Consider the following 13,977-nt stretch of genomic DNA (forward strand, 5'->3'; position numbering starts at 1 on the left):
GCCAACGTTTGCAAACCGAGTCAGGATTTAAAAAAAACTGTGCTCATATTGCGAAACCCACTGTATAGAGAACCAGTGTTGATATCATTGGTTCTAAAATAAGGTTTGTAACGGAAAATATAATGGTTTAATAAAAATAAAAAAAAAGTCATTAACATATTGATGAGGGGGTAGGGGGGGAGCCAAAGAAGGCAAAATATAAGCAGAATACACTTTATAAAAAGTATCAGGGCTGCAGAAACAAGTAGAATGAGTACCTACAGTAGTACACCCCCCACCGACGCAGCCCGCACCTCCTCCTTCTCTTGCCTCTTTCCTAATCTTATCTCATCCCCAGATGTCATTGCGTGTCCTGCCTATGTTCTGCTTTGTCCCTTTTGTTTGGGAGGAAGGGAAGCTTTGAGGGGAGCTCAGGGAGGTCCCCTAAGGTAGATCATGTCACCCCTGGCTGCTCTGTCAGCTGGACCCGACAACTGTCTGTGACATCTAATCCTTTCCCAGCCATGCATTATACATCAGCTGGAGACTTATCGCCATTCTCCAGCACTCTCCTGCATGAAATATAAAAGGCTCCTCCGAGACCAGCCTGCTGCAATCCTAGACTGAATATTTCCATGTTGCATGTCAGGCCTGGTGCAGGGGAACACAAGACTCCCCGGAGCCCCTGGGTCACATGATTATTTATTCTTACAGCGTGGAGAAACCCGGCGATGAAATAACCCTTTCCTGACACAAGCGCGGGCAGAGAGGGATTAAGAGAGAGACAAAGCAACACTCAAGGAAAATGTTATATATATTTACAGTATATATGTAGGTGAATCTGATTTAAAGTAGAGGTAAACTTTACCTACCTCAATGACATTTAGTTTGCTAAAGCAGTATGGGGTCAATTCACTAAAGATTACCACATGCGATAATGCAGTCACGTGACTGATTTCCATAAATTATCACATGCGGTAAAAAAAAGAATCCAATTCACAAAAAAAAATTACATACATACGGTATTTGACGCAAAATGAAAAATGTGTTGGTAAATATTGCAAAAAAAATGTGGTTAGCATCCATGCAGCTGCAGCACAGAGCGGGACGGGAGGTCTCTTTCAGACCCCGACTGTTCCCAGCACATCTGCGTCCGCCTACCGCAACACCCTCCTGAAGACCACCCGCCTGATTACATCTCTCTTCTCGCTCTGCCAGCAGCTACCTGGAGCAACATGGACATTTTAGCTTGCCTGGTGCGGGGCACAGAAGGTGGAGGCACTCCCGACTGATGTGCACTTGTCAGGTCACCCGTAGCCAGGTGACAAGTGCACCCTGTTGGGGTCAGGGATGCACCTCAGGGTAGTGAACCCTATAGATGACTGCTGCTATCAGGGAAGAAGCGCAAACCCAAGATCACCCAGGGCGCGGAGTCTAAGACCCAGCTTTGTGTTCACTAGAGCCCCTAGTGGTGAGGATGGCCTTCGCCGCAGCTGGATCCAGGTCGCGACCCCTGGGATTCCCTAGGTCACACTCCGCAGGGAGAGAAGGGAAGCAGCAGGCAGGAAAAATGGTAGTGATGGATAGGCCGAGGTCAGGGCAACAGGCAGACAAGGGTAACCAAGAGACAGGCAAAAGGTCAGGGGCACAGGCAAGCAGGAGGAGTCAGGGACAAGCCAAAACCAGTACACAGGAAGACAATAGTAGAACACTGCAGACAGGAACTTAAGCAAAGCAACACTGTTGAACAGCACTGCAGACCTGTAGTGCAACAGTTAATATAAACTTCCTGGGAAGGCCTGGGTGTGGCCATACAGGAAGAGGAAGTGATAAAAAGGGAACCAGGGCAGGGTCAGGCCTCTAATGAACAGATGGAAACAGGTAAGCTGAGAGACTACTGCATATTCACGACAGCACTCTGATGTGTTGCCCATAGGTAGCGCCGGCCCTGGTTTTACCTGTTTGTAAATACCCAAAAAACCTGTTGATTTTGCAGAAGATCTTGTGAGATGATATCTTGCTTTGCACTCAGTTTGTGCTGTACGCTTATCGGTTACATTGTTCTCGGAGGACTACAGAACCCCTCCCATCCATGTTATGGGGAATAGTGGAGGGACTCCATTGTCCAATTTTATTCTTTTTGTCCTGATTTAGAAGAGCGAATGAGCATTGTCATACTAGACAGGAAGTGCTAGTGCCAGAATCTCTCGGTGAAAATAACAGGAACAAATAAAAATAATGCAGCCACCATATGTAAGGACTGGTAGAAAGCAATACATTACTTGCTTTCTTTTACCCCTCACTTCTGTTTGTTTGAAACAAGCAGTAAACATTAGTTGCATTGGTGAGCACTGCTCTATGCACACTACACAACCCATAGTCCTGGGGTACTCAACCTGTGGCCCATGGAGCCCTCATGGAAGCACATGCCCATGCTCTGGGATGGCAGGTTGGCAAGCCCAGATCGTGATCAACAGGTTGCTGACCTTCCATCCCAGAGCATCAGAGTGCATAGAGTCAGCAGTGGAGCCGCAGAGGGAGCAGGAACCGCATAAGCTGATGCTTCTTCCGTAGCGCCGGCTCTTGGCTCAGATGGAGTGATACCGAATGCACTTTGCCTGCGACCTTTCTATGAGCCTGGAGAGAGATGCCAGTATATGCTGGAAGAGGAATAGGTCAGTGTATCACATACATTGCACTTTTACAATGCGCATATTAGCACTTAGAAAAGAGTTATTAGGCTGCTTTCGCCCTGCAGGTTAACTGCACTAGGCCATAGACCAGTGGTCTCCAAACTGTGGCCCGAGGGCCAGATGCGGCCCTTTGCTTGCTTTTATCCGGCCCTTGGAGCACTATCCCTCCCACTGATACGAGACACTATTCTGCCATCTGACACCAACAATGGAGCACCATTTCTCCCACTGACACCACTAATGGGGCACTATTCCTCCCTATGATACCAGCAATGGGGCAATATTCCTCCCCCTAATACCAGATGTTTACCAACAATGATGCCAGGAAAATATCCACTCCCGCTGGTCAAAGTCCGGCCCTTCAAGAGTCTGAAGGACAATAAACTGGCCCTTTGTTTAGAATGTTTGGAGACCCCTGTCATAGACTTTTTTCTTAACCAGTGTTAATTTTGTCGGCTAAAACAGACTAAAACGTTTTAGTTGACCAACTTAATACCATTTTAGTCGACTAAAATATGACTAAAACTAAAACAATTGAGATGACTAAAATACGACTAAAACTAAAATGGCATTTTAGCCAAAAGACTAAAATGGGACTAAAATTAAAATGCCATTTTACTAAGACTAAACGAAATTGAAATTTGATGCCAAAATTAACACGGTCTGGAGTGTATGTTCATATCACAATACCATAAATAATAACATATCACATTTTTCACTTCAGCAGTATATAATGAGTTTGGAAATTGTAGAGAAATGCTTAAATATTACATTTCAATTTAACTACACTCATTAGATTTTAGATGGATAAAATGAGTTTTAGTCGGCTAAAATGATTTTAGTCAACTAAAATGTACTGGAGATTTAGTCGACTAAATACCACTAAAACTAAAACAATTGCAGAAGACTAAAATGGGACTAAAACTAAAATGGCATTTGGTCCGCTCAGAAACTGCCCCACACCCACAAAATGTAATAGAAGTCTATGGCAAAGCACAGCTAACCTGCAGGAGCACTGCGCTTCTCCCACGGAGCAGGTAAACCGCAGAGCATTAGTGTGAAAGCAGCCTTATGCCGCGTACACACGGCCGGACTTTCCAACGGGAAAAAATAGAGAACCTGCTCGCTATCTAAGTCTGTCGGAAATTCCGGCAGAAAAAGTTTGATGGGGCATGCACACGATCGGAATATCCGATGAAAGGCTCCCATCTGACTTTTTCTGCCAGAAATTTCGACCGTGGCATTAGAGGGGGCTCAAGACAGTAAGGACTGCTTTATGCCCAATTGTCCTATTTCTGTCATAGGGGACCTCATTGCTCTCCGCAGTTATCTTCTATTGTTATCACAAAATATGCTCGTAAATAGCTCATTTACTCTATTACCTTGCAGTAAAGTGCACCCCAGGGGGGTTAGGAATGGTGGCAATAAAAAATAAAGGAAATCCATACCAGGCCATTGGGGTCTGGTATAGATTTTAAGGGGAATACCATGGAAAAATGTTTAAACAATGTGAGGTCCCCCCCAAGATCCATACCAGACCCTTATCTGAGCATGCAGCCCAGTAGCTCAAGAAAGGGGGAGGATGAGTGAGCACCCCCCCCTCCTGAACTATACCAGGCCACATGCCCTCAACATGGGGGGGAGTGCTTTGGCATAGGAGGGCTCCCCCCCAGAGCACCTGGTCCCTATGTAGATGTTAAAGGGGGGCTTCCAGATCCCGATAAGCCCCCTGCCTGCAGACCCCCACAACCACTGGCCAGGATTGTGGGGAAGAGGCCATTGTGGGGTGTGCCCCCCTACCCCAAAGCACCCCCCATGTTAAGGGCATGAGGCCTGGTATGGTTCAAGAGGAGAGGGGTGATCACTTGTCCCTTCCCTTTCATGACCTGCCGGGTTGCATGCTCGGATAAGGGTCTGGTATGGATGGGGGGGGCATGCTTTTTTTTTCATGGGCGGCATTCTTTTGTTTACATTCAGCTATCAGTAGTTGGGAAACCTACTGACCGCTGATAAGTCATCAGTGGTTAAAGTGGATATAAGCCCGAAAAAAAAAAATATTTAATTAAGTCTTGCACCTTGTATAGAATGGGATTTCATGTCATCTGTGCCCAGTCTTGCCACAAAGAGTTAATCCAGCTATGAGCAGTCCTCTTTTTTAAGTGAGATTAAAACGGTCAGACAGAGAAATAGAGGTCCGTTTCTCCCCCCTTTCTGTGAGTGACAGGTTATTTACATATCTCATGCATGAGCCTGAGAGAGACATTCTGTGTACTTCAGATCCCCTCCTCCTTTCTTCTCCAGCTCTCCGAGGATTGGCTGCTCCACATATCAGCATGATTGGGCATGCTGAAGTCATGTAGTGACTTTTCTGGGTTTTGACTGTATGTAAGTGATCTTAGCAGAAATTCAGGGTAAGAAATACACAGGAGAAAAATTATGTTGACAAGGGGAGTATAGCTGTAGGAAGGGAGTCTACTGACATCATGACTCCACCCACCGAGCCCTGGGCAACAGACCAACCCACAGAATCTGCAGTTTTTCGGGACTCATACTTGACAGAGGGGAGACATTTGACAGGTAAGGACACATGCAGGAGGCATGTACAGTATATCCCTATAGATAACCATGATGGCAGTAGTTTAGAAAGGTTGAGAGTGGGTTTACATCCACTTTAAGGATGCTGTGGCCGGCCTCCTGACCCGCTCCTTAACAACCAGCTATTCTTCAACTATTCTTAAATCTTCACACAGAATTTAGGTCAGTTGATACATTTTCGACCGATTTGAATAAAAATCATTCTGAAAATGTGGATTTCATTAGAAAATAAATAAATGAATCAAAACAAATTTTAATGAAATTTGCTTCTATTGTTATTCAGAAATTCGGATGCATCCAAATCTTAGAATAACCACAAATTTGTCCAAATTTAGATTGGAACCGAAACAAATTGCACATGTGTAAGGAAAACCACATAATTCATTGTGGCCTGCGACTGGTTACCAAACCACTTAATTGGCCCTCATTCTTTAAAAAGTTGAGCACACCTGACATAGTCCATAGTCCCTAGTTCGTCTTGGGAGGGAGTAAGAGAAGGTGGCTACATTCCTACCTACAGTGGGAAAACAAATGTAGCCTCCCTCTAACAGGAATTTAGATCACAGCAGCTGAAAAAGAAAAAAAATGGAGGAGACTGAGAGCAATAGAATGTAATTTTTTTCGTGATAAGAATACATACTTGAATATATTTTTTAAACCAGATTTAGTGTCCCTTTATCTGGTCACACAAGTACATCATACTAGGTATCGACCGCACTGTTTTTTTAGTCGGTGCCGATACGATACCAATATTTCGGCCACCTCTCCTGCCGATATTTTGTACATTTAAAATCACTGTTATTGCTGTCACACGGAATGTAAACATCCCTTGTGACAGTAATAGGCATGTGAGAGGTAGTCTTTATGGAAAAATCGGGGGTCTATAAGACCCCAAACCCCTCCTCTGCACTGCATCACCCCGGTAAAACCCCTTGAAGCAACATCGGTAATATCTGTAAATTTTCTAACCGATATTGATATTTCTGACCCTCACTGACAGCAATGGCGGAGACCAGGTGCATACTCTTGCCGGGGTACTCCCAGAGTAGGGTCCAGAAAAGGGATAAGCATGTTTGCAAAAGAATACACAGTGACCCAGATGTCAACCTTCCTGTGGCGATGTCCTTGTGACAACAGCGTGGCATAGTGCTGCCTATGCTTCAGTTTGTGTATTAACAGGAAGCCACCCAGCATAGAGCCCTAACCCGTTAATCCACTGTCCCATGTGGCTGAGGCTGCAGAGAAAGGCGTGTGTGTTTGAGCTTTGGGGTGCGCACTCTAATGCAATAGGCTGCACACACTTATAAATGTCAATATTCAATATGATAAATGTGGGGGTTTCCTAATGAAATGCCAGGGCAAATATACATGCTGTCAGCCCCTTCATGGATCGCCCCTGTGTGAGTGCACACCGCGTACACCGCATCGATCCCCCCCTGCCGTCGACCTCACCAAGCTGGCATCCCTGGGCAGCACATTGGAAGAGAGCTGGCGACAGGGACGGGGAAGTGGTGGCAAGCTGGAGCGACGGAGGTGGGGGTGTGTGGTCAGGTCCGTCTTCTACCGCCCCCCCCCCCCCCTCCGACCAATGGAGCACCAGCCGCCACTGTCATGATGTCTGTTGTGGAAGAGTAATAATTTAGAGTGATCTGAACCAGAAAAGAAAAACTAAAAGACACATGAGACGTCACAGGTTATGTCATGTTGATGGTACATTTACATACACGATTGTGAATGTTACAGCGGGTCTCCTCATATTCGATATTGAAATTTTAGGTTTGGTGGTCCTTGGAGGAAAAAAAAAAAGAAAAAACAAAAAAGCTTTTTTCACACGATGTTATGTGAACAACAAAGAAAATTGTCTTCCCCCAAATTTTAAGCTTGCAGATTCAAAGTAGAATTCAGTCTCTCTTTTTTAATGAATCGGCACTGCAAATACTAAAAACATATGTGAGGTTTATAACACTGTGCAGGCCTCCGACTGGGCTGGGTGGGTTTGGACCGACGTGAGGAGACAGACAATGGACAGGGTCATGCGTCTTGTTGGAGAACAGAAACAGGGGATCCACACGGGGCGAGGGGGGGTCAGCCCCAACCTCTGTCGTCCTTCACCCCCCACCTCCGCATCCCTTTGGCTCGTCGTTTTGGGCAGCAGTTCCGTGGCAAGTCCTGTTAGCCCTTAGAAACTGGACAGTACACCTTCCGCCGCTTATCTCGCTTCAAGAAGGGGTGACTCTTCCGTCAAGTTTCCTTCTCCCGGGGTGGACCTTCTCCAGGAACTTTCCCATTCACGTTTCTGCTCTTTCCGAGTTGTTTCCGCCACCTGCTGCGGACTTCAGACTGCCGTCTCCAGGTCATCGTTGGGCAGGAGTTGCTTATCTTGACAAGACTCCAAGTGGGATGCCAGATCTGCATCCCCTGCCTCCTGGGCCTTGTCAGAAGGAGTAAATCCCTGTGGAAATTGGAAAGGAGAGCTAATGAGAGATACATTTCAAAGAATGTGTCCAAAGAATAAAGGCAGAACAAAGTATTAGTAAAACATACAGGGTAAAGCATATTCTATTCCTTTGGTATCAAACAGAACAATATGGAATCATGGCCATGTGTAAGGTCAAGCTTAAAGCTCACCTCCAGGATAAGCAACTTGTGTCTAAATACAAGATATATGTGTATTCCCACTGGAATCTTGGTTTGCTTTTTTACTCCTAAAGATCTGTGCAGTAATCCAGTGTGAAACTTTCCCTTTGCGCAGGAGCTTCCTGTAATAAAGACCGATCACTGTTGCTCTCTCTCCTTGCGCAGGGTGACTGGTCTTGTTTCCGCCCCCCTGTAGTTTTCTGCAGGCAGCCTGTAGTGGGTGGAGCTGCTGGGCCCCTCCCACAGCTCAGCTCTCAGAATAGGCTATGTACAGCACAGTGATGATGTTACTGCTACATTTACAAGGTAATATTTGGGTTTGCAAATGCATTTGCTGCACACAGAGTAGATTTATATTTATATTGAGGAATATATTTCAATGAAAGTTTTTGTGCCCGGTGTTCAGGTTTAACCAAAATTATATTCAGTAACATGTGGATACTGGTGGAATAATCTCTTTTGGGAACTTCAAAGATAAGTTCACTTTAAAAAAATATAATAATAAATGCATGTACAAAAATGTGCATTTATATAAAAAATACAATTTGGAGCCTGTAAAACACTGCACCAGTGATCAGCAGATCCCTGCTAAAGTGTACTGAAAGCTAATGTGTTTTTCAAAGAGTTGTAAAGGGTTAGAACCTTTGCCAGTTTTTTACTGCTGTCTGTGTCTCCACTAGGTAAATTTACCCTGTTTGTTTGCCATTAGCTAGTTTGCTAGTACTAGAAATCTGCCTTGGTCAGATAGGCCCTGTGTGTGCTTGAGATAGAGCCATAATTGGATTCAAACACGTGTTAAAATAGGGTCCTGCTCCAGTGCAAGGGAAGAAATGTCACTCTGCCTAAACATTTTCAGTGATTACCCTCACTGACAGCAATGGCGGAAACCAGGTGCATACTCTTGCCGGGGTACTCCCACAGTAGGGTCCAGAAAAGGGATAAGCATGTTTGCAAAAGAATACACAGTGACCCAGATGTCAACCTTCCTGTGGTGATGTCCTTGTGACAACAGCGTTGTAGGAAATGCCTAAATACTATTGGTGGTAATGGTGCATCCTGTGGTCTGATGTAACACCTGGTCATCCACCTGATACTAAAGCCTAGTACACAGGGGCCGAATGTCAGGCGACATTGGCTGGTTCAATAAAGAACGGCCGACATTCGGCCCTTGTGTATGGCAGCCGGTTTGGCCGGCTTCTGTCGGACGAGCATTCTGCAACTCAAGGAGTGCACTAGGCTTAAGCTCTGAATGGTGGGACTTTTACCGCCATGTTTGAAAGTTTAAACACTCAAGAAGTGAATAAGTCAAGCACAAATTCCTGGTTTCCTGTAAATTGAATCGTTTAACAAATATTATCTTCACTACTTTCAGTAAACCTAATGGTGTGTCCTGAATAGTAAGTCTTAAACTTGCTATAAGGCAACAGTAAAAGTCTAAAAAAGGGTGAACCTGTCTTACCCTTCCACATTGCTGGCCCCTGTATGTCCAGACTCCACTGTCAGGGTCTGGGAACCATAGGACCGAACCATGGCCCTGTATAGCATCCTGCAGCTAACTATACGCATTGCACTAAGTGCCATGGTGAATGTCCAAAAAAGATCCATGGCCCAAAGCAACATTACACAGTGTGGTTCTGGGTACGAGTCCCAAGGTTTTACCAAGGTTGCACCAATCTGGATGCACTGGATCTATTGTTGTACTTAAAGGCAGTGAAGAGGTTGGCTTAAGGCAGGGGTTTCAAAACTGTGGGTTGAGGGCCACATGTGGCCCTTTCATAGCCTTTATCCGGCCCTTGGGGCACTATTCCTCCCACTGACATCAACAATGGGTCCCTTTTTCTTCCACTGATACTAATGATAGAATACTATTCCTCCTACTAATAGGGACAGTAATCCTCCTCCTACTGATCACCAACCCTGAGGCCATATTTATTCCCACTGATGCTGGGCCTGGGACATTGCTGGCCACGGTACAGCCCCCCTAAAATTTTAAGGACAATAAACTGGCCCTGTGTTTAGAATGTTTGTAGACCCCTTACTTAAGAGTTGATTAAAGAATTTGAAGTAAATAAGAACTAGTTAGGCATTGAAACTTTTCCATAAGGGACAAAAGGTCCATCACCTAAAGGACACTAGCAAAAATATGAGGTCTCGCAGAGTGGGTTAGGGTTACAGGGGTACACCCAAAGGGATGTGTCCAAAAGCTTTCCCAATGTCCCTTAACTCTTCACCTTTAACTCAGTTTATGGATATTCAGCCTGTGTCCTATACTGTACAATTAAGATATATTAAATAGCAAAAGGATCACTTATTGTGAGCAATAAAATGTGCCCTGCAGTGGTAGCCACTAGCACACAGGTCTCAATTTATTGCTGGTAAGTGGCATCCATAGAGGGTTTTTTTTTAAATCACTAAACTCCAGCTTTAACCCTTTTCTATTCTATCATACATTAAAAAAATTGTATCTTTAAATATATCACTGATGAGTAATGCATTAAAATATATCACCTTGGCATCCTTCTTTATTAAACAGGCTCCGGCATCCACAAGAATTTGGCAAACCTGCCGGTGTCTATGGAATGCAGCTTTGTGCAGTGCTGTCTCCCCTCTAGAAGACACAAAACAACAAATAGGTACGCAGTGTGGGAAGAGGAAGCAAGATAAACATAAGAAAAATCTAAACTCCAGGCAAACGGAAAAATACACATATTGGAGCCATTTTACCTGTCAAATGATTTGTTTTACTGTCCATTAAGTCTAGAGGTTTACAAAACTCTAGCACACAGCACAACCAGGTTGGTGTCTGACTGCTCATGTTTTCTTAATCGCAGTAAGCAATACAGCAATATCACCTCCCCACCTGCAGTATGTGACTGGGCAGTGAAGCAGTAGCAGAAGACTAATGAGTTCATTCCTCATCAGTCCAGCAACAGAACTGTAATGGTGAAAGAGGGTGTGGGACTGCTGATAAGAGTCACAAAGCCCTTATTAGGTCAGTAAAAATAAAACTGAAACTGGTAGTAAAGCCTCTTTACATGCAGGTTAATGTCATAATGTGCTAGCATGCACTGCATATTGGTATATTATGATAGACTTATCTGGTTCTAAAGGGTCTCACCTTATACTTACTTGAGGCCCATCTCGATCCAGCGATGTGCATGAGAGCATCGGCTCTCCCGGGTATTTCTCTCCTCATTGGCTCACACAGCAGCTGGAACCTATGGCCCCTGCTACTGTCAATCACAGACAGTGAGCCAATGAGAAGTAAGCAGGGGGCTGGCCAGAGCAGCGCTCTGTGTGTGAATGGACAATGTCCATTCATCTATTCACAGGAGCACAACTCAGGAGACCCCATAGCAAGAGGTTTGTTACTAGGGGGGTTGGCAGGGGGGAGCCAGGACAGCAAGTGGGGGACCCGAAAAGAAGAGGATAGTGGCTGCTCTGTGCCAAACAATTGCACAGAGCAGGTAAATATAACATGCTTGCTATTTAAAAAATAAAAAAAATCAGAACATTTGCCTGTGGAAAGTACTGCTAAGGCTGTGAAGTAAAGGGAACCTGGCCTAGTCAGTACAGTCATATACAACACTCTCTGTAGTGTCCTAATCAGGTCAATGGGAGCACTTACGTAACTCTGTCTGCCATCTCCAGCAGATCTTCTGGTCCTGCCAAAACAAAGAACAAACCATATCGAAATTTAGCTTTGCAACTCTTTCAGTATATTTACAGAAAGCAGAGGTTTACTGTTTAATATTTTCATTATAAAATGAACCTTTAATGAAAGAAGACAGGAAGTGAAGGAAAATCTAATCAAAAGGAACATGGATAGCAATACAAACTTTACAGAATCTGTAGCCCATTCCCTCTCTATCCATTCTAACAAAATGTAGTTTTTCCTTGTGTAGAGCTGTGGATGACCTACTACATTATACTAGGAATGAAAAACAGTAACTGCAGGCAGGGAGGCTACATGTCATGAGTGCACCTCAGGGCTTCTTTTTCGAATCTTATACTTTTAGAAAATTAAGCAGAAGTTCTTGGAGAAACGCTGCAAGAAAGACTTAGTGAGGGGGTAATGAAGGGCCTCTAGACTTACTATGATTTGTGTGACATAAATAAATAATAGATGGTTGGAATTCTAGAAGAAGGGGGTCGTGGTGTTCTTTTATGATGTAAATTGGAAGAAAAAATGCACAACAAAGGAACCCCTCAGTTCCTGGAGACGTGCCCTCCGTAATTGCTGACATTGATCTACCCCGGGGAATGCCACCAAGTTTTAAGGCATTGAAGATTGCACAGAGGCAATGGCGAGAACCCAGCGTGGCCGGCAGTGACTTTGCAGGAGGGGGGCTTCAGCTCCGTTCTTTGTGAATGACTCTTCATACCAAGAAAGCAGGTCTTCTTGTTTCCCAACTCTGCAGTGCAATGGAGTTATCAAACCTCACTTTTATATGCTGGAGTCTAAAAGATATATTTTAAATATTGATGTCATACCTGGGAAGATATTCTCGAAATAAAGTATTCTGCGGAGAAAAGGGGGCTGGTTGTCTTGAGTTTGGTTTCCTTTGGTGGTTGGAGAGTGCTCTATCTTAATACATGTCATAATAAACCATGACAACATCTCAGCACTAAGCCTTTCATCTAGTGCATTAGGGTTTCTGCCAGGTTTGATCATGATAATATTAGACAAACATCTGTTTGGAGATCACTTCCACTGCACCTTGTAGGAATCTTCTGAGGTTGTGTATATAAATGCATGTTTAAGGAAAAAGGTACCATAAAATGCTGAACGCTACTTTTATGTGTTGTGGTTGATGTTGACGAAAGATTGTTTGCTGACACATTAAGTAGGTTTCTCGGGAAAGACTCGATTTACCGAGGACCTTCTTGTTAACTACCACATCGTAGGATTCTATCCAGTTCTGAGAGTGCCACTGCCCCAAGTGTTCCATTTCAAGGACATGGATTTGCCTGCCACATTGGTGGGTGAGATTTCTTAGAACAAAATAGGTGTATGAGCTCCATCAAAATTGTATCAAGTTGTCAATGGACTGAGCCTCAGAGATGCACCCTGTGCTCAGGTGATGATAGGCAACTTAGTAAGGAGGGGATAGAGAAAGTTAACCGTCATTGGAGGGGGGGGTAACTTTATCCGGCAATTAAGTAAGAAGGAATCGTATTGGATCCATGAGACACATGTTTTGATTCCAGACGGCCTTAACGTAGATTTTGATATTAATTGTTTTATTTCTGACCGTTGATTTTATCTAGTATTTTTTATATATTTTGATAATTTATTTTTATATATATACAGATATTTTACTCAATGTATTTTATATAGATATCTATATGTTACTGTCTGTATATTGATTGTTGTATTATTATGTATTTGTGTGTTTACTACAATGATCGCGGTTGACTTCACGTTTTTATATAGTCTATTTGATTCAGGTGAATCATGTTATATATATATCTTTTCCTATGAGGGGTTTTTAAACTTTATCAGTTTTTTATAATATTCCCCCTCTATTTTTAATCTTTAATTTATTCCTGTCATGGCGGGTGGTGAGTATGGAGATCAGGGACTCCCAGTGTGCATATTACTCTGCCTTTGTTGCGTCACTGTTTTTTTGGCTTTGCTGCGTTGTGGCTTTGCTTTTTGTCCCCTTTGCCGCACTGTAGCAGACGCTGCGCTTCTCTCCATGGTAACTAACACTACCATGTGACCCCTGATGCTCCACGTCACACTCCCCCCTCCATGCTGATTGGATTACCACTTGTTGGTTTTTGTTTTGTTCCTGCTGCCACACCGTAGCTGCAGTCGGCGTCACGGTTGCCATAGCAACGGACGCATACTTAATAGGGTGACTGTTTCTTCTCACCTACATCCGCTGAAAAAGTCCCGCCTCAGGGACGCAACGTTCGGTAGGGAGAGCGTGACGTCACCCGCGATCATAGCTACACACACGTTTGTTTTCCTGGCACTGGTTTGAGTGCCTTACTCTGTAAGTGCGTTTTTTATTTATTAAAATTTACTGTTTTACCTGCACTGACAAACACTATGTGCTGTTTT

At 44.1% G+C, this 13,977-nt stretch overlaps 1 protein-coding gene across 11 annotated transcripts in view; it reads right to left on the minus strand.

Annotated features, from left to right (window-relative positions):
• Nucleotides 1-6,949: 6,949 nt before the first annotated feature.
• DGKI (diacylglycerol kinase iota) overlaps nucleotides 6,950-13,977 on the minus strand; it is a 483,473-nt gene continuing 476,445 nt past the window's right edge. For all 11 annotated transcript variants that reach the window (XM_040345697.1, XM_040345695.1, XM_040345698.1 and 8 more), the window contains 3 exons: nucleotides 11,533-11,569; nucleotides 10,413-10,512; nucleotides 6,950-7,719 (listed from right to left, as the gene is read on the minus strand). In XM_040345697.1, the coding sequence (XP_040201631.1) occupies nucleotides 7,603-7,719; nucleotides 10,413-10,512; nucleotides 11,533-11,569 (254 nt within the window). In that variant the 3' untranslated portion in view covers nucleotides 6,950-7,602. The remainder of the gene's footprint in view (nucleotides 7,720-10,412; nucleotides 10,513-11,532; nucleotides 11,570-13,977) is intronic.

Source organism: Rana temporaria, chromosome 3 (genome assembly GCF_905171775.1).
Source record: "Rana temporaria chromosome 3, aRanTem1.1, whole genome shotgun sequence".
Classification (NCBI taxonomy): domain Eukaryota; kingdom Metazoa; phylum Chordata; class Amphibia; order Anura; family Ranidae; genus Rana; species Rana temporaria.